This window comes from Lutra lutra, chromosome 17 (assembly GCF_902655055.1).
Source record: "Lutra lutra chromosome 17, mLutLut1.2, whole genome shotgun sequence".
In the NCBI taxonomy this organism is placed as follows: domain Eukaryota; kingdom Metazoa; phylum Chordata; class Mammalia; order Carnivora; family Mustelidae; genus Lutra; species Lutra lutra.
This window is the reverse complement of record NC_062294.1, coordinates 13,049,995-13,071,052: the sequence shown is the minus strand read 5'-3', so window position 1 is coordinate 13,071,052 and position 21,058 is coordinate 13,049,995. Positions and strand designations below refer to the sequence as shown.

At 48.9% G+C, this 21,058-nt stretch overlaps 1 protein-coding gene across 2 annotated transcripts in view; it reads left to right on the top strand.

Annotated features, from left to right (window-relative positions):
• HYDIN (HYDIN axonemal central pair apparatus protein) overlaps positions 1-21,058 on the top strand; it is a 403,917-nt gene that overhangs the window by 310,489 nt on the left and 72,370 nt on the right. For both annotated transcript variants that reach the window (XM_047711407.1, XM_047711408.1), the window contains 11 exons: positions 550-733; positions 3,091-3,232; positions 5,471-5,630; positions 6,980-7,609; positions 10,924-11,145; positions 13,247-13,455; positions 13,629-13,811; positions 14,904-15,023; positions 17,591-17,750; positions 17,853-18,025; positions 19,396-19,594. In XM_047711407.1, the coding sequence (XP_047567363.1) occupies positions 550-733; positions 3,091-3,232; positions 5,471-5,630; positions 6,980-7,609; positions 10,924-11,145; positions 13,247-13,455; positions 13,629-13,811; positions 14,904-15,023; positions 17,591-17,750; positions 17,853-18,025; positions 19,396-19,594 (2,382 nt within the window). The remainder of the gene's footprint in view (positions 1-549; positions 734-3,090; positions 3,233-5,470; positions 5,631-6,979; positions 7,610-10,923; positions 11,146-13,246; positions 13,456-13,628; positions 13,812-14,903; positions 15,024-17,590; positions 17,751-17,852; positions 18,026-19,395; positions 19,595-21,058) is intronic.

Below are 21,058 nucleotides of genomic sequence, written 5' to 3'. Positions count from 1 at the left end.
CCGGGTGGCTCGGCAGGTGAAGCGTCTGCCTTCGGCTCAGGTCATGGTCCCAGGATCCTGGGATCGAACCCCGCATTGGGCTTCTTGCTTAGCGGGGGCCCTGCTTCTCTCTCTGCCTCTGCCCCTCCCATACATGCTCGCTCACTTGCTCTTACTCTCTCTCAGATAAATGAAATCTTTTTTTTTTAAAGATTTTATTTATTTATTTGACAGACAGAGATAACAAATAGGCAAGAGGAAGCAGGCTCTCCGCGGAGCAGAGAGCCCGATGCGGCGCTCGATCCCAGGACCCCAGGATCATGACCTGAGCCAAAGGCAGAGGCTTTAACCCACTGAGCCACCCAGGCGCCCCTCTCTTGTATTTTCTAACAGCACGTTGAATGTAGCAGGTGGAAGGGTGGTTCCTCGGTGTTTTCCCGGGGGCGCGGTAGGCCTGCTGACCTGGTTGCAGCCCCAGGGAAAGCGCCTGCAGACGAAGGAGCAGCCGTTCTCCGGAGGGAGCTGGGTAACTGCGGCCCTGCTAACCGTCTCTGCTCACCACGCTTTCAGCTGAGTGACTGCTTCCGGGGAGTGGTGTTTGACAGCCTCGAGACCCTCTTCGCTCGGAACATGGCCGTGGCAATCCTCTGCCTTCTGAAGGCCATCGGCTGCCGGGACCACATCTACGTTATCAACATGGCCCAGGATTACACAGCCATGAAGGCCCAGGAGAAAGCCAAAAAGGAGCAAGAAGGTAAAGCCCCATGCCCTCCTGGGCTGTCCCTCTGGCAGAGCCAGGGGCTGTGTGAAATGCTTCTCCACCAGGCTGACCCACCGGGAATATTCCATTCGCCGTGTCTTCCCTCCGTCCTGTAAGGCACCTGGCAGACACAGGTGACCTGTTGAGAGACGACAGGCTGAGGGATGTACCCAGCTGGCTCTTCTCGTAATAATCACATTCCCCTTTCCCCCGATATTACAGTGTGTCCCTTCATCTTCTCTATAATCGCAGTCAACCTAAGGGGACCCCATCACCGTACGGTCCCATCCTGACTCAGGCGATTCATTAGCTGCTTGCTTTTGCTTCAGACAGCTGTGTACTTCTTGCCAAGCGGGAGGTGCTGAGAAACCTCACGAGCCCGTTTCTGCATCTTAGCGGGCTCTGTCCAGACATCGCAGCAAACACTCTGTACATTTGAAATGCCTAGGCATGGCACCTGGAGTTTTTTGATCCTCTCAATGACTCTCTGAAGATCATTGTCCCCCGCTTTACAGATGAGGAAAATGACTCTTGGTTTTGGCTCAGGTCACGATCTCAGGGCCATGGGATTAAGCCCCGCGTCGGGCTCCGCACTCAGTGGGAGTCTACTTAAGATTCTCTCTCTTCCTCTCCCTCTGCTCTCTCTCTTCACTCATGCTTGCTCTCTCTCCCTCTCTCAAATAAATAAATAAATTTTTTTTAAAAAAAGATCACACAGCAAATTAGTAAGGTCTCTGTAACTCTGAAACCTTTGTATTTTCTGTCGCTACAACAGTGGCTTGAAAAATTTTTCAGTGACTAAAAAATAGATATACACGCATACACAGTAAGATCAGCTTGAGTTCCTGCTGTAGTCAGAAGCAGTGGTAACAAATTTTGGTCCCCAGGGAAGGAGGCCATGCTGTCCCTGGGAGGCAGAGTTCTGCTCTGGCCTCAGCACTGGTCACATCACAGCCCTTCCTTACTTGGCCTTACCTCTGTCTTCTGGGAAAATCTACACAAATTGTAATGCTTTTCCATTAAGGGAAATAATTACAAACATGAGGTCTCTAAGCTCTTAAACAGAGTTCAAAGACTGCTTCCTTACATTCTCATCCAGAGAAAAATTAGGAAGAATGACCAGGCATCCCCAGCAGTGTTCCAATCTCCAGCTTCCTGGTTTTTCAGAAAGCTCATTTCCCACTTAAAAGAAAATATCTCTTTCATTTTCTCAATTACCTGCGGATTGAAGTTTTTCGCAGTTGCATTATGGGCTCCTCTCCCTTTGAGGATTCCTCTGCCTTTGAAGAAGTCCTGAGACAGCATCCAGTAACAATAGTATTGTATTAAAATCTAATTTTTACTGAACATTTATGAATCTGCCAGGCACTAGCCTAAACGCTTAACAGGATTACTTATTTGATCCCCACCACAGCCCGGGAAAGAGAAATCATTATTCTCATCTGTTTCTATCCCTTGGTGAATGTCAGAGAAAGATCTCCAGACACATCTCTCTGAGCCCAAAGCTCAAACCCAGAAGAACAGAAGGTGGGAAGTTGTGCTGGTGAAGTGTGAAAAAGAGGCCGAGAGCCTTCATGCTGGGAGCGAGCCTCGCTTTTGGACCTGGAGTCTGAAGGGTGTGGGAGATGGTGCTCCTTTGTCTGCAAATGGCTTTGTCACCCTGAGGACTCTGGTGGCACATGTTCTTCATGGATAAAGTCAGCAGGTGGCCTGTTCCTTTCCTATCGCTGCAGTGGCAACTTACCACAAACCTGGTGACTTCCAACACACACAGTTTACTGTCTTGCAATTCTGGAAGTCAGGAGTCCGAAAAGCGGGGTATTGGCAGGGCTCCGTTTCTTTGAAGGCTTCAGGGAGAGAATCTTTTCCCTTGCCTTTTTGAGCTTCCAGAGGCCACCAGCCTTCCTCAGCTCACGGTCCCTACTTCACAGCCTTCTGACCTCTGCCTCCATCATCTCCTTCTCTGACTCTGACCCTCTTGTCTCCCTCTTACAAGGACTTTTGTGGTTATACTGGGCCCACCCAGACAATCTAGGACTGTCTCCCCAGTTCAGGGTCCTCAGCATAACCACATCTGCAAAATCCTCTCTGCCATGCCAGGTCCTACAGTCACCCTTCTGGGGACTGGGATATCTCTGGAACTGCTATTCCAGATGGGTACCAGGTTTGGAGCCGTGTGAGTGAAGCAAGGCCCGCCAGAGATCAGGCACATCGCCCTGGGGCCAGCCCCCTTCCCCTGGCAGGGACCCCTCTGTAGCCTGTGTGGGCTGGGAGCAAAGCCACCGGGGCACCCCACAGCCAAGGCTGGGGACTTACCACCCCTCCCCTTCCTGTCTTTGTTCCCTCCACAGAGCGCAAACGCAGGGAGGCACTTGAGAAAGAGAAGGAGCGTCTCCAAAATATTGATGAGGATGAATATGACGCCATGACAGAGGAGGAGAAGATCGTGTTCAATCGAGAGGTTCAGCAGGCCCTCCGCGAGAGGAAAAAGAGGTCAGAATCAAGGGCCAGGCAGGGCGGAAGTGGTTCTCCTGGGAGTAACACACAGCCTGTCCTGAAGGCTGGGGTCACCTTCCAGGGGAGCAGCCATGACCAAGGGAGACCCCGGAGGATGGCCTGCTAAGAGCAGGAAAACACGTTGCCCATCGAGGGTGTTGGTTGCGGCAGCCTTTCTGGGTTTCTCTCATTTCCTCCTTCCTTCTCTCTGGAGGGCATCTGACTAGGGGGAGGTTATATGACGGAATGGGGGGTACTTCTGGCCCCTGTGCTGTCCTGGGGCTCTCCCTAGTTTCCCCTGACACCTGTCCCCTAGGTCCAGCTCATCAATCAGCCTCTGTGCTCAGTTGTCCGCAGCTGGTGACCGAGAGGCCACTCTCTTGACATGAGCTGAATGGTTATCCCCCAGAACTCAGCCATTTCTCCTTCCCCAACCACCATCATGACCTTTCGTGGTGTTATCCGTCGCCTGAATTCTGGCTGCCTCTCCCACTTGATCCTCAGCCTGGGTTTTGCCAGAGACCCTGGGCAGGTTCTCAGCCACTCTCTGTGCCCATCGCTGGGGACCACACAGGAATGACTGGATCCCCTCCATACCACCTGGGGCCCAGGAGACTCAAGCTATCTCAGTGACAGGTTAGGCGAAGGATAAATGTCCTTATCTGCCTTCAGACCTTCAAACATGCCAGGGAGAGAGGGCGGATTTCTTATCTTCCATAGAATTCCAAACATTGGAAGGGGCAGACCCAAGATACTTGCCCTTCTATTTAACCCCCTTCTCTCTTCTTCCTCTACTTCCAGATTACTCCCACTGACCCCCAAAGAGCTTTTATGTCCTCTCTGCCCCCACAGTGTGCCCTCCTTTCTTCATCTGGATGGCCCCTTGTAAAGATGCCTGGTTTTCCAGGGGTATAAAAAGCCTGGCTTTGGGATTCCAAAGGAAAATCATTTCTTTCTCGTCCAGGTCATTGCTTTCAGGAATTCATTTCAGGGTGCACTTAGAAAATGGAAATCTGATCCTCAAAGCTCAGCAATGATTTGTTTGTCACACACACACACACACACACACACACACACACACACACACACACGTAATGAAGATTTGGCTTCAGTGGGTAGACAGTCACAGCAACCAGGACCAGCCAGGGATTCCTAGAGATGGAGACAGAGGGGTTTTGTATTTTCGGAAATGCTGTCCTCTCCACAGTTGTTTGTACTTGGTGCCCTCTTTGCCATTGGCAGCAGGACAGGTACAGCTGAATCCATAGCAGGGAGGCAGGAGAGAGAGAGAGAGAGAAGAGGAATGCAGCTTTCAAATCCAGCACCATGGCCCTAAGCTAGCCATTAGGGACTGCTATTTAAAATACAATTTCTTGTCTGAACATCAGACATGACAGTGTCAGAAGCTGGGCCTCATCTGAATTGCTTATTTATTCATTTTAGCGAGAGAGAAAGAGAAAGCACGCACAAGAGCAGGGGGAAAGGCAGAGGGAGAGGGAGAGAGAGAATCTCCAGCAGACACCGCCGCGCCCCCGCCGCCCTGCTGAGCACGGAGCCTGACACGGGGCTCGACCAGGGCTCAATTCCACGACTCTGAGACCCTGACCTGAGCTGAAATCAAGAGTAGGACCTTTACCTGACTTCACCCCCTCCAGGTGCCCCTGAAAGTTACTTTTTAAAAACTGTTAACATCAAGCTTATTTTTAGCCCTGGCTTTGTTCTCTTATGAAAGAAGATTGGAATAGAAATACAGACTGAGAATTCCTCTTCGTTGAGTTGGGGGAAGTTCATCAGTTTTGCTGAATGACCGTTCAGAGACCCTCCTTTCTTTCCTTCTTTCCTCCCCCTCCCTTCCTCCTTCTTTCCTTCCTTCCTTCCTTCCTTCCTTCCCATTTACACAGATTTCTTTTGTTCGTTCTTTTTTTTTTTTAAGATTTTATTTATTTATTTGACAGAGATCACAAGTAGGCAGAGAGGCAGGAAGAGAGAGAGGGGGAAGCAGGCTCCCTGCTGAGCAGAAAGCCCGATGCGGGGCTCGATCCCAGGACCCTGGGATCACGACCTGAGCCGCAGGCAGAGGCTTTAACCCACTGAGCCACCCAGGTGCCCCTGTTCGTTCTTTTCATGCCCAAGAAAACTCTTCCCTGGTCCATCCATCCAGACCCTCCCAGGCAGAGGAGGGGCTCGGGGCTGGAGGGGCTCTGAACTCTGTTTTCTTGGCCTGGTTTGATGAAGGGAGCTGGAGAGGCTGGCACGGGAGATGCAGGAAAAGAAGCTGCAACAGGAGCTTGAGCGGCAAAGGGAAGAAGATGAACTGAAACGGAAGGTCAAAAAGCCAAAGCAATTACCAGTGAAGGAGGAACCTCCCGCGAAGAAATCTCAAACCAGCCGGCAGGTAGCAACCCTCACTCGCTCCTCAGCAAGAGGCAGAGCAGAGGGAGGCGGTCACTGTAACTAGCCCTTCAAGCCAGCACATGTCCCTTCCACAAAACTGACCTGATACCGTTCGGGTCTCGTGGTGGAGCAGAAGGTGGGAGGGAAGGGGCCGACATTTGCTGAGAGCTGATTGTGGGCCAAGAGCTCGGCCTGCACTTTATTTGGCTCCCCTCCCACCCTCTGGGGTTCAGAGACATGAGCCCCACCCCAAGAGAGTTCCGGGACCCCACCCAGTTACATCTGACCACAGTCCTTGCTCTTTCCACTGTCCCCCCAAGTCCCCTAGATGCTGCTGAACAGGCTGCCTTAACAGCTGGCCTCCAGTAAGCCGCAAAGCCTGGGGAGCCCCTGTGTTCAACCAAGAGCTTATCTTGACCACAGTCTAGGGAGCCACTCTAACATCAGATTGGCCTTGCAGACCTGTGGCACTGGTTTATCCACCTGCCAAGCTTAGCAGTCACGCAACTTACCAACGATGGAAAAAGAGAGGGTCGTGGCCAAGCCCCCTCCCTCCTCGGTGAGCAAACACTCTAGGAGACAGCTGTGCCACGACCAACCGGTCCACACTCTCCAGGCTGTGTTAGAGATTCAGACAGATGTGGAGAAGGAGGGGTACAGTGAGGCCAGGGGACGGCCAACCCTGGCCAGGCCTGCCTCCCAGCCCGTCCTTAGGAGAGTGCCGTCACCTGGAACGAGGACTCTGGGCTGTCCTGCCAGCTATCATCATTAGACTCGACTCGACTTTATGTCACCAAAGAATGAGCAGAAACCTGTGGAGCCTCCCCAAGGATTTCATCCAGGGGAGAAGAAAATCAGAGCCCACAAAGCAACTTTAAAAAGAGAGAAAGAATCAAGTTGGTTTCTCTTTGCCAGGTTACGTGAATGAATACATATTTTTTTAAAAGCCTTGGGCACAGCCAAATTCTAAACTTCTGTTTGTTGCCAACGAAGGGCCATAGAGAGGATGTTTTATCAAACACCCCCCAGGTGATCCTCAGAGCCCTGATGTAAGCAGGAGGCACCTGCAATTTTGGGGGGCCTCAGGCAGTTTTTTCTCCCTTAAAGAACTGTTTTAAGCATTTTTTAAAAGATTTTATTTATTTATTTGACAGAGATCACAAATAGGCAGAGAGGCAGGCAGCGGGGGGGGGGCAGGGAAGCAGGCTCCCTGCTGAGCAGAGAGCCCGACGTGGGGCTCAATCCCAGGACCCCAGGGACCATGACCTGAGCCGAAGGCAGAGGCCCCAACCCACTGAGCCACCCAGGCGCCCCATGTTTTAAGCATGTTTTATGTGTTTTGCTTTCTAGATTCTTACTTTTTCCAAACTAGAGGTAAAGACGGATCCACTGGAAAGGAAAACATCTGTTAGGGAACATTTAAATGAGAAGGATGATCTAAGCAAGAAGAGGAAGAACCAGCTGGGAGACATCCACCTGCTCGGGCTCCCCCTGGTGCAGGAGCAAGAGGACAGTGAAGGGGACCTCCTGAAGGATGCTGACAGGCACCTGGCCCAGAAGTTTAAGACCTACGAGTTGACTCTGAAGGATATTCAGAACATCCTCATGAACTGGGACCGGAAGCAAGGCATTCTGCTGCATCACACCGGCGCCGAGGACATGACCCACGAGCCTGACGACCAGCGCCAGGTCCCTTCAGGCGGGCGCCGAGGCCGCAAGGACCGAGAGAGGGAGCGCGCAGAGAAGGAGAGAGCGGAGAAGGAGCGCCAGGAACGGGAGAAGGCCGAGAAGGAGCGTCTGGAGAAGCTCCGGGCCCTGGAGGAGCGGAGCGATGGCGGAGAGGGGGAAGGAGGGGAGGAGGACCACCACGAGGGGAAGAAGGACCTGGGTGTGCCATTCATAACCATCCAGACGCCCGACTTCGAAGGCGTGAGCTGGAGGCAGGCCATGGAGAATGACAGGCTTCCCAAAGGGGATCAGGTATAGACTCTTCTCTGGGATGGAGACGTGATCAGTCAGGGAGTGGGTACTGTGCTAATCGCCACTAAAGTGTTCCTTTCTGTACCCCCTTAATTCCATTCATCTCTGAGGTCCCCTTGGATATGAGACAACAGTGGCTAAAAGGACCTTTTTCTAGTTGGTGAAAACACATGGGAATTTCCACAGATCTAAATGACTCCATCTAACCTCATAAAAAACTGCCTATAGAGTTTCGGGGGGTTTTTATTTTGTTTTTATTTAAATTCTAGTTAGTTAATGTATACTGTAATGCTGGTTTCAGGAGTAGAATTTAGGGATTCATTCAGTTACATATGACACCCAATGCTCATCCCAACAAGTACCCTCCTCAATGCCCAGCACCCCTCCAGCCTACCCCTCACCCACTTCCCCCCAGCAAGTCTGTTTGTTCTCTATCATCAAAAGTCTCTTATGAAAAAAAAAAAAAGTCTCTTATGATTTGCTTCCCTCTCTTTTTTTTTTCCTTCCCCTATGTTTATTTGCTTGTTTTTTAAATTCTACATATGAGTGAGGTCATATGGTCTTTGCCTTTCTCTGGCTGACTTATTTTTTTTTTAAGTAGGCTACACACCTGACGTGGGGCTTGAACTCATGACCCTGAGATCAAGAGTCACACACTCTAACAACTGAGCCAGCCAGAGAGCCATGCCTCTCTGATCAACTTATTTCACTTAACAATACTCTCTAGCTCTATTCACATCACCGCAAAGGGCAAGATTTCGTTCTTTTTGATGGCTCAGTAATATTCCATTATATATATATATATATATATATATATACTACCTCTGCTTTCTCCGCTCATCAGTCAATGGACATCAGGGCTCTTCTCCATAATTGGCTCTTGTTGATGCTGCTACTATAAACATTGGGGTACAGGTACCCCTTCAAGTCTGTATTGTAGTATCAGTTGGATAAATACCTAGTAGTGTAAGTGCTGGGTTGTAAGGGAGTTCAACTTTTAACTTTTTGAGGAACCTCCATGCTGTTCTCCAGAGTGGCTGCACCAGCTTGCATTCCCACCAACAGTGGAGGAGGGCTCCCCTTTGTCCACATCCTTGCTGACACCTGCTGTTTCCCGTGTTGTTAGTTTTAGCCATTCTGACAGGTGCAAGGTGGCATCTCATTGTGGTTTTGATGTGCACGTCCCTGATGATGAGTGATGTCCAGCACCTTCTCATGTGTCTGTTGGCCATCTGTGTGTCTTCTTCTTTTTTTTTTAATATTTTATTTATTTATTTGACAGAGATCACAAGTAGGCAGAGAGAGAGGAGGAAGCAGGCTCCCTGCTGAGCAGAGAGCCCGATACCAGGCTTGATCCCAGGACCCTGAGATCATGACCTGAGCCGAAGGCAGAGGCTTTAACCCACTGAACCACCCAGGCACCCCATCTGTGTGTCTTCTTTGGAGAAATGTCTATTCATGTCTTCTGCCTGTTTCTTAACTGGATTATTTGCTTTTAGGGGTATTAAATTTAGTAAGTTCTTCATAGATTTTCAGAGTTGATTTTAAATATTGACAATACTAGTGTTATCGGCTGGCAATATAGGTGTACTGTGGAAGCAAGAGTCTCAATTACTTGAAAATCTTCTTCCCACAAGCTTCTTTATGTGACAGAAATCATACTATTAGATGGCTTTTTGTCCCTAGAAAATATTACATTGCCAGAAGCCCCTGGGTGAGGGTTTGGAGGAGATGGTTTTTATAGCATTTTGTCCAGAAATGAGCTTTTTCTGCAAAACACCAGAAAGCAAATATTTCACGCTGCAAGTCCTACAGTCTCTGTCACAACCACCACCATGTAAATCAACGGACATGACTCTATCCCTGTACAACTTAATTTACAAAAGCAGGTAACAGGCCAGATATGACCTGGGGGCCACAGTTTGCTGATTTTTAGTTTAGTTGATCAGAAACTAGATGCAACCTTAACAAGGAGATAACAGAGCCTGGGAGGAAGGTTTGGCAGGTGAGAGTTGATGGGAAAACCCAGGTAATTCCTCAAAGGGACAGATTGGGGTGGGATGCGGCCGCACATGGAGAGTCTCGCCGCAGTGGTCTGGGTAGGCCAAAGGCTGGAAGATAACTGGGGGACACATGACACCAACCCACTCATTTCATGGTTCTGCCTCCCTTTAGCCTGAGGGGAGGACTCTTGGCCACTTTTCTCCCCAGAAATATGTTTTTTGAAAAAGAACTTCTTGTTTTATGTTCCAGGACTATAGCCAAGGTTACCTTCTGGTCTATTCTCATTGTCCCCAGACCCCAAGCGACAGCTTAGACTGTTGGTTACAGTTCTTTACCCCTGGCTCCATTTAATAATTGGTACAAACTACCCATTCCTTTCCCTCACAGACATTCAAACCCTGGGAGTTAACACTGGCTACGCTTAGGCAGGAAAAGCCTTTGGCGGCCTGACCCGCAGGTCAGAAACCCAGGATTCCACACACACAGCTGCCAGCTCGGCCTAAGTGCCCGCTTGGTCCACAGAACGGACGCTGTGGCGGGCTGTCCAATTTACCGTTGTTACAGTGACTTATGCGGAGATCGCCTGCTTGGGCTGAAGGGTTTCCATGCTGAGATGGGAGCTGCTGCGAAACGTTCAAGCCACCCGCTCTGGAGGGTGCCCACTCAGTTGAAACAGAGCAGAAGGGGAGAATGCTGGAGGAACGCATGTTCTCTTCGGTTTCTTTTCGACTTTTCTCTTCTTTCCCATCCTTTACCCAATTCCCAGAACCCTGACTTGTTTTCTTTGCCATACTTGACCTGCTCCAACCCTCACTCACTTTCAGCCTCAGAAAGAAAGAACATTTAATGGTAACAGAAAGATTAACATGGGATCTGGAGGTAGATGGACCGACTCTGTACCATTGACATCAGAATCTTAAGAGCTGGCGTCTAAAATATACTGAGCACCTGCTGTGTGCTCGGCCCTGTGCTGTAATATCGGCCTAGTTTCTGTCCCAGTGGAGTTTACATTCATTTGCAGAGACAGACATAATAAGGGGACTAAGACCATGATAAGAGAAGGATAGGGGGCACACAGCCCACAGCAAGAGCCCCAGCCTGCTCTTGGGGGCACAGGGGTCGAGAAAGACCTGCAGAGCTGTGTCATGGGCCCTTCACCCCCCTTCCCCGACACATGCCCAGGGCATTGGCACCTCCCAAGAATGTTAGGAAGAGGCAGGAGAGTCCAAACCTCCCTGTGCTCACTCAGGGGAGCAGCTGGGGACACCCTGCCCTCTGCATCAGAAATTAACCATTGGCTTTTCTTTTAGATCCTGGACATCTTGGGTCTGGGTTCCTCGGGACCACCCATCCCACCTCCCGCCTTATTCTCAGTCATCTCCTACCCCCTGAAGCGGCTGCCTTTGGCCACAACAGAAATCCTGAAGCATTTCGTGTTTGTGATCTCCCCATCTGAAGAGCTGTCCCTGCTGGAGGAGAAAAGAGAAGGGGAAGCAGAAGCAGAGCTTTCGGGCACCGCGGGCTCTGGGAAGGTAAGGAGCAAGCCAGCCTCTTGTTCTCCTGACTTTGGCAGGACTTCAGATGGGCAGACAAGGAAGGTCACCCTCCGCATGGTCAAAAACAGGGTATGGTGTTGGGTGTCGCATTCACTGACGTGTTTGCCATTGACTCGTCACGTATCCCACCTGGGGACCCCACGTGAGCCTCTCTCAAAATGCCTGATTCTCATCTTCCACCCTTTCTGGTCCCCATGGGATGGTCTAGGAAACTTGTTGAATTGCTCTAAAGCTCATTTGGGAGAAATAATAAGCAAAAGCAGCGCTCGCTCGCTCTCTTTTTTCCAAAAGCAGCTCTCTTAAAAAAAGATATTAGAATGTATTGGGAAGCTAAGGTCATTCACACAGTACATGAGAAGACAAGAATCAATAGGGGCGCCTGGGTGGCTCAGTGGGTTAAAGCCTCTGCCTTCGGCTCGGGTCATGATCCCAGGGTCCTGAGATCGAGCCCCACATCGGGCTCTCTGCTCAGCAGGGAGCCTGCTTCCCTTCCTCTCTCTCTGCCTGCCTCTCTGCCTACTTGTGATCTCTGTCTGTCAAATAAATAAATAAAATCTTTAAAAAAAAAAAAAAAGAATAGACACAAGTTAAGGGAACACACAACACTAAGAAAAGAACAGATTTTCAAAGAAGTTATGAACATGAGATTGGATATTGTGGTAAACTCACTTTATATCTCTTTGCCTGACACAATAGAGTAAAACTAATTCCAGCTAGATTAAAACTATGAGTAACTGAAATGAAATCACATGTAAGTAGAAGAAAATAGGTATGCAATTAATAGAATAAGTCACAGAAGAAAATAGGTTTGACCAGTAATACGCAGAATATATGTCTATTAAAAGCTGGAGAAGGGTTATTTATTCCCAGATAAATATGTAATTAATAAATAAATATAAATATAAATATAAATATAAATATAAATAAATAAATATGGTAGCCCCAAATTTGAATCTCTCCACCCAGCTTCCTACAAACCAAGCACATCAGCAAAGAATAATAAAATCACCGGTAGGAAATAAAATCACCAGTAGGCCCCTCCTCAGCCTCAATTTGTTGAAGAGATTGCCTCAAACTTCTATTTAAAAATAAATGGGAAATTATCACCTGAGATCAGCAGCATGAATGGACACGCCCTACTAGAAAAAAGTCCAAATAAAAAAGAAAATGGAAAAAATTGCCCACATCGGAGGTGACGATGACACCCACTTCTTTCCTTAAAATTAGCCATTCACAGAAAAGGGTTAAGCATTCTTGAACTTAACCATTCTAGGAGGAACTCTAATTCATCCCCAGTTGGCAAAGGAAAGCTCTTCATTCTAGAAGAATGGCAGCCAAAACTATAGAAAGAATAGTAAAATTAGAAAAGAAGTAATTCATTAAGGAGCACCAACTGATCTAAAAAGCAGTACTTTGTTGGGAAACAAGAACCTCACCCCACAGGGGACTAGCTGGCAGCAAAGGGAAACACCCACATTATGGAGGCCAGGTCTGCGGGTGCCATTCCAGGGTGAATACAGTGCATCGGTAATCATGGGTTGAGGTGGCTTTTTTTTTTTTTTTTTTTTTGGTCCCTTCTTGTGATGGAGTGTGACATATACAGCACCTTCTCTGAATCTCATCAAACTTTATGCCTAATTTCCAGCTTACAGAAAATACAGGGAATGAAGGAATAAGCGAAATGATGCTCGAGGAATAGTCAGAAAATTTCAGAGTATGGCATATTCTATAGGAATACAGATCTGGTCTGCCCACAAGTCAGTATGATTGGGAGAGGGCGAGGGGTCTGGAGTAAAGGGTACTAAAAACACACCCCAACAAAACGCAGTGCAGGCAACCTCTCTCTGCAGCTTGAAACTTTCTCTGGGCTTCGGCCTCCTCTTCAGGGAATGGGGAGCCCAGGAAAGCACAAGCTCTCCTCCTCTTCTCCACTGGTGAAGTAGGCTAGGCCCTCCTCTCTGCCCTCAGCAGCTGCCAGCATCCTGAACACACAGCACACACATGTTCAAGGCGTCTCTGTCTTCTGTTCATGTGTATGTCCATGAGTATTTAAGATCTGTGCTTGTGTTTAATTAAGACCCAGGAGGAGCAGACCACCTCCTCTAAGGGGAGCAGACAGAAACCAAAAGAAAAAGCAGACCAGGCACGAGACACTCAGAAGGACAAACGTCGCATGGCCTTCAACAGGAAGGGCCTCTCTGCAGGAACAGCTGGAGCCATTGCCCCCTTGTCGGACATGGACCAGAACAACTTTGCTGGGCAGTTCTCCCAGGAGAAATTCATCAGGTGGGCCTCTGAATCACCCAGGGAAGGGAATGTTAGAGCCCCGAATAGAAGGCGTGCCTGTCCTGCCAGCAGGACCCCCGGATGGCCAGGACTTCTCCCAGGTAGCAGCCCTGTCTGCTCTTAGAGGCCCAAAGGAAACCTTCTCTCTTTAAAAGGTCTGTGGTCGTTTGCAGGCTGAATCATTTCCGGTGGATCGTGCCAGCCAACAGTGAGGTGACGCTGCGAATACACTTCTCTTCCAACGACCTCGGGAACTTCGACCAGACGTTCAACTTCGAGGTCCTTGGAACCCGCCGCCAGTACCAGCTCTATTGCCGAGGTGTCTGCTGTTACCCCTACATTTGCCAAGACCCGAAGTAAGTGTATTTTACCTTAAAAGAGAAAGTTGCTCGAACTGGAACGATACATAGAAGCATGGCCCTTGCACACGGACAACACAGATTTATGAAGCGTCCCATACATGTGCACCCCAAGACCCCAGGCTGCCGGGGCTGGACCGTGGGTAGATCCAAGAAGGAATAAATCCGTAGGCCTTGCCTGTTAATAAACAGTATCTACACCTAAAAGAGAGAGAGAGAAAGAGTTGAAAAATATTGAATAAATAAATGAGTGAGTTGACAAACATTTTCTTTTGGCCCCATGGCACTTTAAGCAAGGTAGCTCTTACTGCTAACGTGGAACTGGGGCAGCACCCGGGCCCTCTGGTCGTATGGGGCTTCGGTATTTTGGACATCCATGAAGCCACAGGAATGGTGTGGACCATCAAAGTGAGCTACAGAGAATGTTAATAGGTGCGAAGGCCAGGGAAGCGTCGTCCTCTGGCCAGTTAGTTTGCTTATTTGACAATGAGGCAAACATAAGCAGGTTTTATGTGTACTCTCGGACTTTTTTTGTCCTGTAATATCACTAAAGGTGTTACTGTCCATGGGGGGACATTTTTCTGAGCTACCAAACACCACTGTACTCCTTATCCACAACATAAAGTCACCCAGCTGGGCAAGCTAGTGGGACAAACCCTGCAGGGCCGAGGCCTTTTATAGCTTATCCACTAAGAGGAGATTTTTTGTAGTTCTTACTAGGGCCCACACTGAACGAGGAACTCTGAAGCTGGTTAATGTCCACCAGAACTAGTTTTCCACAGAGATTTTCAGTTTTTCTGGTTGAGCACACTGGCCTGGGAAATCTGTCTCAGCTCTACCATCAGCCACTCATTGTGAAAGACACCTGGGAATTTTTTCCTCAAGTTCAAGCTCTCATCCCTGGGGATGGTGGAAGGGAGGGAGAAGGAATAAGGGCTCAACTAAGGTCCTCAGATTAAGAATCATGCTGTCTCCAGATACCTAAACCCTTTGCTGAACAGGGAATGTTGGGTTCAGGTCAATATCAAAGGGAGGCATTGAACTTGTACTCAGACAGCCTCTCCTCCTCTTTTCCTCCCCTGTGTTCAGAGTGGTATTTCCTCAGCGAAAGCCAGACATGAAGCAAAACGAGGTCATCTTTAAGAAGTATATTATGAGCACAGAGAGGTTTTACTTCGGGCCACTGCTTTGCGGAAAATCAAGAGATAAGTACGTGTTCCATTATTTCAAGGCAAATTTCAGACTTCCTGTTGGACTCACGAATGGTACATGCCGGGGTGCTCTGTGGACATAGCTTTTACTTTTGCTGCCTCGGGTAGCTCTGAACCACGGGAGAACTGGGTTCTTGCACACCAAGTTTCTGCTGAGCCACCCAGATGAATGTGGGTGCCATCTTCCCAGATGGAAAAGCCTGGAGTAGGATGAGGTTTTGGTGGGGAAAGAGTAGGACCAAGCGTCTACTTTGGGATATGTTGTTTGAGATGCTTAGGAGATAGAGCTAGTAGCCACACACACCAAGGAATAAGCTCTGCGGTCTGGTTCTCAGGGGACATCCATGGAGTTCAACAACAGAGAGGTCCTAGGAGTCTTAGCAAAGGTCCTTTGGGGGATTTCTGAGGATGAAGCCCGAGCAAAGCGAGTTGAGGAATCAGTGGGAGGTGAGAGAACGGAGACCGAGTGTAAAGGTCGTTCTCTAGAAATCTTGACCCTGAAGAGGAAGTGCAGGCAGCCAAGGACAAGAGGGGACATGGGATCCAGGAACACTGCTCACACACTGTGGTTCTTATGCTATTTGGATGCCAAGGGGACACAGGGAGGAGGGGTGGGCGTTTCCAGAGAAAGTAAGGGCCATGGTGGTACAGCTCCCTGAGACCACACAAACGGGGTACAGAGATGCTGTTCTTGCCAGGAAGAGGGTACTCCACTGCCCAGCAGGAGGAGTGAAGGCGGACAGCTTCGGGTGCAGATGTGGTTGGGCCCGGGAGAAGGTTCCCATGCTACCATCTGTTTTCTCCATAACACATGTTGTGAGGTCATCCCTAACAGGAAGGGAAGCGGAGAGAAGATAAAAATGTTGAGAAAATAGAGAGCAGATGGAACAGTTTTTGTGGAAAGTTGGAGAGGTAGAATAGTAGAGAAACAGAGGAAGGTTGTCGGGCAGAATTGGGGCCCTGGGTGAGGTTGACGGTCACAGGTTTTTAGAGATACCAGTTTTTTCGGTTATGTACAGACTTCTCACTGTGTAGGCAGGAAGGCGTGACCAGAACTGGACCCAGCTCTAAGCATGTCTTAATTCAGTCTGGCATTTATTATGGTAATTAGAGTGTTTGTGTTCATGCTGACTTGGTAGAACTAACAAAGCCTCTTTGTTCTCCAGCCTCCTAATAACTGGAGTTTGGTTCCTGAGAGGCTGGACCAGAAAGCCAAGACGCACAGGGTTGACTGATGCTGGAGTGGATCTTCCTCTAGAAGGGGCCCAGTAGAAGGGCTTCGGAGAGAGAAGAAGGGGGCTCAGGTTGATGAACATGATGGACACTGCAGTCCAGGGTCAAGAGTCAGAGAAATCATTGCTATTCAGAGAAACATGTGTCCTGGCAGCCCTGGAACCGACCAGAACTTGGGGCCAGACAGCACTGGTCCAGGAGGGGAGGGATTACAGTGGCCCAAAAAACAAGACCCGGTACAACTGGTGTTATTTATTTTCTCAAACCCTGCTGAGCCTCAATGTTCTCATCTGCAAAATGGGAAAATAATAGCAGCCGTCCACAGATTTGTGAAACTGAACTGGATAATGAGGACTTAGCACATGGGATTTAGCACAGTAAAGGCCACCACCCCTTTGGTAGTGCCACAGAGAGCACTCTGCCTCTCTGACCCTGATTTGCTCTCTACCGTTTACTGTCCTTCCTTCCTCCATCACCGCATATCCAAAAAGCTTTTCAGACTGTCCCTGGGCACCAGTGGGCACTACGGTGCCTTTGCTCTGCTCTCTGATAATGTGCATCTTCACCAGCATTCCTTGTACTTTCTGTGGTTCCTTTTCATTACCATTAACCGAGCAGCTTCTAATGCCCACAGTGCTCACCTCTATGGCTCTTTCCCCAAGTCACAAGGGAACAGAAACAGCCTCGCAACAGTGAACCACGCCAAACGAATCCATGTCAAAACAGCAATGTCTTGTACAGGTCTAGGAGAAGGAGGTAAATGTGATCATCTCTAAGGCAGATGGGAAAGAACAAGCTGCTCTCAAAGGATTATATGTCCTGGGAATATAAGCCCTGGGAGGGATAGAGCCTCATGTTTCTCAGAATTCTTTGCAATAATGGAGCACCTGGCTGGCTCTGTTGATAGAGCATGCGACTCTTGATCTCAGGGTTGTGAGTTCGAGCCCCACGTTGGGTATAGAGATTACTTAAATAAATAAATAAACTTTTTAAAAAAAGAATACTTTGCAATAATAGCTACCATCTGGGCCATTTGATATCTGTAGCTGTCCTGAAGAGCATTAGGTAGACCATTGCGTGTAATACTCATAGGAGTCATAAGAAGTATTATCATCCCATCTTAGAGATGAGGAGACCAAGGCTTGGCAGGGGTGGGGGAGGGGGGGTCAAGTCCAGCTGCAAGTCTGCACAACTGTGAAGCTTCGCTGCCAGGCCGCTGCCTCAGTGTACCACATTACCCTCTGGCACTGCCGTACACCCCACAGTCTCCTTTGCCACCTGAACTCCCAGTCCATCCTTACATCCACATCCCTAATCTTTGTTCACTTCCAGGTACAAGTCCTCCTTGTTCCCAGGCAACACAGAGAAGCTGACCATCCTGAACAATTCCCCAATGGTCGTGGAGGCATTCTTCTGTTTTCAGAATGATGTCAAAGCAAACACGTACTTCCTGGAGCCCATCAACATGACTCTGAAACCCAATGAGAAGCAGGTACAGCCACATGGAAACAAGTCCACTGGGGCAAGTCTTTCTTGGGAAATTGGAGGTCGCGGCATTCTTAGCATCGATGTACTGTTTTGATGCTGCCTTTAGATGCTGAATATATGGGCCTACCCTACTGCGGTCGGTGTCTTTGATGACTGCATTGTCTGCTGCATCAAGGAGAACCCAGAGCCAGCTGTCTTCAAGTTAACCTGCCAAGGGGTCCGCCCAGAACTCGAGCTGGACTCCAAACAATTGCATTTTGACCGGCTCTTGTTGCACAGGTCAGAGTTCTGGATGATACCAGGACTGCGATGGGATTTAAAGAACATTTAGTTCTAGGGTGGCCAACTCATCCCGATTTTCTCAGCCCTCTCCTTGTTTTAGCACTGAAAATCCTACATCTGGGGAAACTTCTGGTCCTGTACAAACCAAGATGTTTTGCCCGTGGGGTCCAGGGCCAACCACCCCCCAAAATTAACTGCCAAAATGTGTGCATATTTGCATTTTTCTCAGAAGGAATCACTTTTTCCAAATTCTCTAAGCAGTCCATTGCCCTCAAAGGTTAAGAATCTTTGCTTTAGAAGTTAAAGCACAAGTAAGTGAAACCACATAATAATTGTCTTTCTCTGCTTGACTTATTTCACTCAGCATAATCTCCTCCAGTCCCATCCATGTTGATGGATGGGTACCATCCATACCAAAAGTTGGGTATTCATCCTTTCCGATGGCTGAGTAATATTCCATAGTATATATGGACCACATCTTCTTTATCCATTCCTCTATTGAAGGGCATCTCAGCTCTTTCCACAGTTTGACGATTGTGGACATTGCTGCTATGAACACTGGGGTGCATATAGCCCTTCTTTTCACTACATCTGTATCTTTGGGGTAAATACCCAGTAGTGCAATTGCCAGGTCATAGAATAGCTCTATTTTTAATTTTTTGAGGAATCTCCACACTGTTTTTCAAAGTGGCTGCCCAGCTTGCATTCCCACCAACAGTGTAAGAGGGTTCCCCTTTCTCCACTTACTTGTGGAACATAAGGAATAACATGGAGGACATTAGGAGAAGGAAAGGAAAAGTAAATTGAGGGAAATCGGAGGGGGAGATGAACCATGAGAGACTGTAGACTCCAAGAAACAGGGTTTTAGAGAGGAGGTGGGTAGGGGGGGAAGGGTGAGCCCAGTGATGGGTGTTAAGGAGGGCACGTATTGCATGGACCACTGGGTGTTGTATGTAAACAGTGAATCTTGGAACAGTGTATCAAAAACTAATGCTGTATTTTATGGTGACTAACATAACGCAACAAAAAAAATAGATTCTCCTAGAAAAGGAAGGAAGGAAGGAAAGAAAGAAGGAAAGAAGGAAGAAATTAAGGCACAGAGAACACTAGACAAAAACTGGAACTTAACATTTTATCCACTGGCATTATATTATTCTAAATAGAGAATGTTTATTTCTGGGGCTACTAGTAGAGACTATAATGATATATATCCTGCATTCCTTCATCACTACTGCAAGGCCCTGTCCCCTGGTGAACTCCAGTTAGTGAGCTAAGCAATGACTAAAGTAACCAGAAGGGCATTTTTGGACCTGCCTGAATAAATCAGAACCATTTGAGATTGACAAAACTCCTTTTGGTCTCTGCAGGAAAGAATGCAAGGTAATTCTTCTCCGCAACGTCACACCCCTGCCGGTGGCCTGGCGGATCACCAGCCTGGATCACCTGGGCGACGACTTCACCGTGTCCACCATGCAGGGGACCATCCCCAGCAAGGCTGAGTACAGCCTGCAGATGTACTTCCAGCCCTCCAAGCCTGTCAACATCAAGAAGGTGATCCGGTTGGAGGTGAGGTGTTGCACATCTCCAGACTTGGCCATCAGAATGTGTACATCCTGGGTTCTCTGACAAGCACACGCTCACAGACACACACGGAGCCATGTCTCTGTGTTACACGCTCCTTACTGATCCCCGTTTGACAACCACTGACCCACAGTGTCTTGCTCTGCACCCAACTATAAGCTCCGTGGAGGCAGGCTTGTTCATGGCTGATTGCCCGCTGCACAAACAGCGCGCTCACTCTGCGCAGACAGAGTGAGGGAGGGGGGAATGGTGTTACTATCTCAAAGTAAGCCTGAGACTCCCGATTCCTCACTCCAAAACCCTCTCACGGCTCAGACCACACGCCTATCTCGGTACCATCACCTTTCGCCCAGGTGCTCCCAGCAGACACCCAGGAACCATCTTGGAGTCCCTCCTTCCCCTGACATCCTGCCCTCCAGCTGCCTCCCAGCCTATATCCCTCCCACCCTCTCCTCTGCCCACACTGCCACCGCCCTCTCCCAGGCCACCCATGGCACGTCTCTTGCCTGTATTTGGGCCCAATTCCCGCTGCGGGTCAGTCAGGTCAAGCCCCTTTCCTCCCCGCAGCAACCTGCCGGCTCCAGCCGCAGTGAAGACGGAGCCCAGGGTCTCCACGGGCTTCTCAGGCCCTTCCTGCCTCAGTCCCTACCCTAGCTTTCACACCTCAGCTCTGTCACGTGGTCTCTTGGCTTTTTCCTGCCTCAGGCCCTTGGCCTTGCCACAACCCTGCCAAGAATGTTGCCCCTAGGCCCTGCGCCTCTACTAAACAACACTGCTCCAACTGGGTTCCGCTAATCACCCCACAGAAGAAATCCCCTTAATTGCCGTCCTTCACCCTGCCTTCTGTCCTCCGGAGCGCCTCCCCCTGGCGGATGTCCTGTTTCTTTCTTTACTTTCTCTTGTGAACTCCATCAGGACAAGGTCTTGCCTGACTTGCTTATCATCTGTTTTCATTCCCGAGAGCTGATGTAACAAATGCCCACAAACCACCACAAACTAAGTGGCTTTAAACAACACACATTTATTCTCTTACAATTCTGGAAGCCAAAAATCTGAAAATGAGGTATCTGCAGGGTCACATTTCCTCTGAAGCCTCTAGGGAAAAACCTTCCTCGCCTTTTCCAGCTCCTGGTGGCTCCAGTTCTTGGGCTCGTGGCTGCGTCACTCCAACCTCTGCCTCTGTCTTCACATGGCCTTCTTTGCCTGTGTCCTCTCCTCTTCTGTCTTTTGTAAGGACATTTGTCATTGGGTTTAGGGTCCACCAGATAAACCAGGATGATCTCACCTTGATATCTTTAATTTAATTACATCTGCAAAGACTTTTTCCAAATAAAGTCACATTCACGGGTTCTAGGGGTTAAGACATGGCCGCCATTCAGTCCGCTGCCCCGTCAGATCCCCAACGTCTAGCACAGGCCTGAACGTAGAAGTTACTCAGGAGAATCTGTA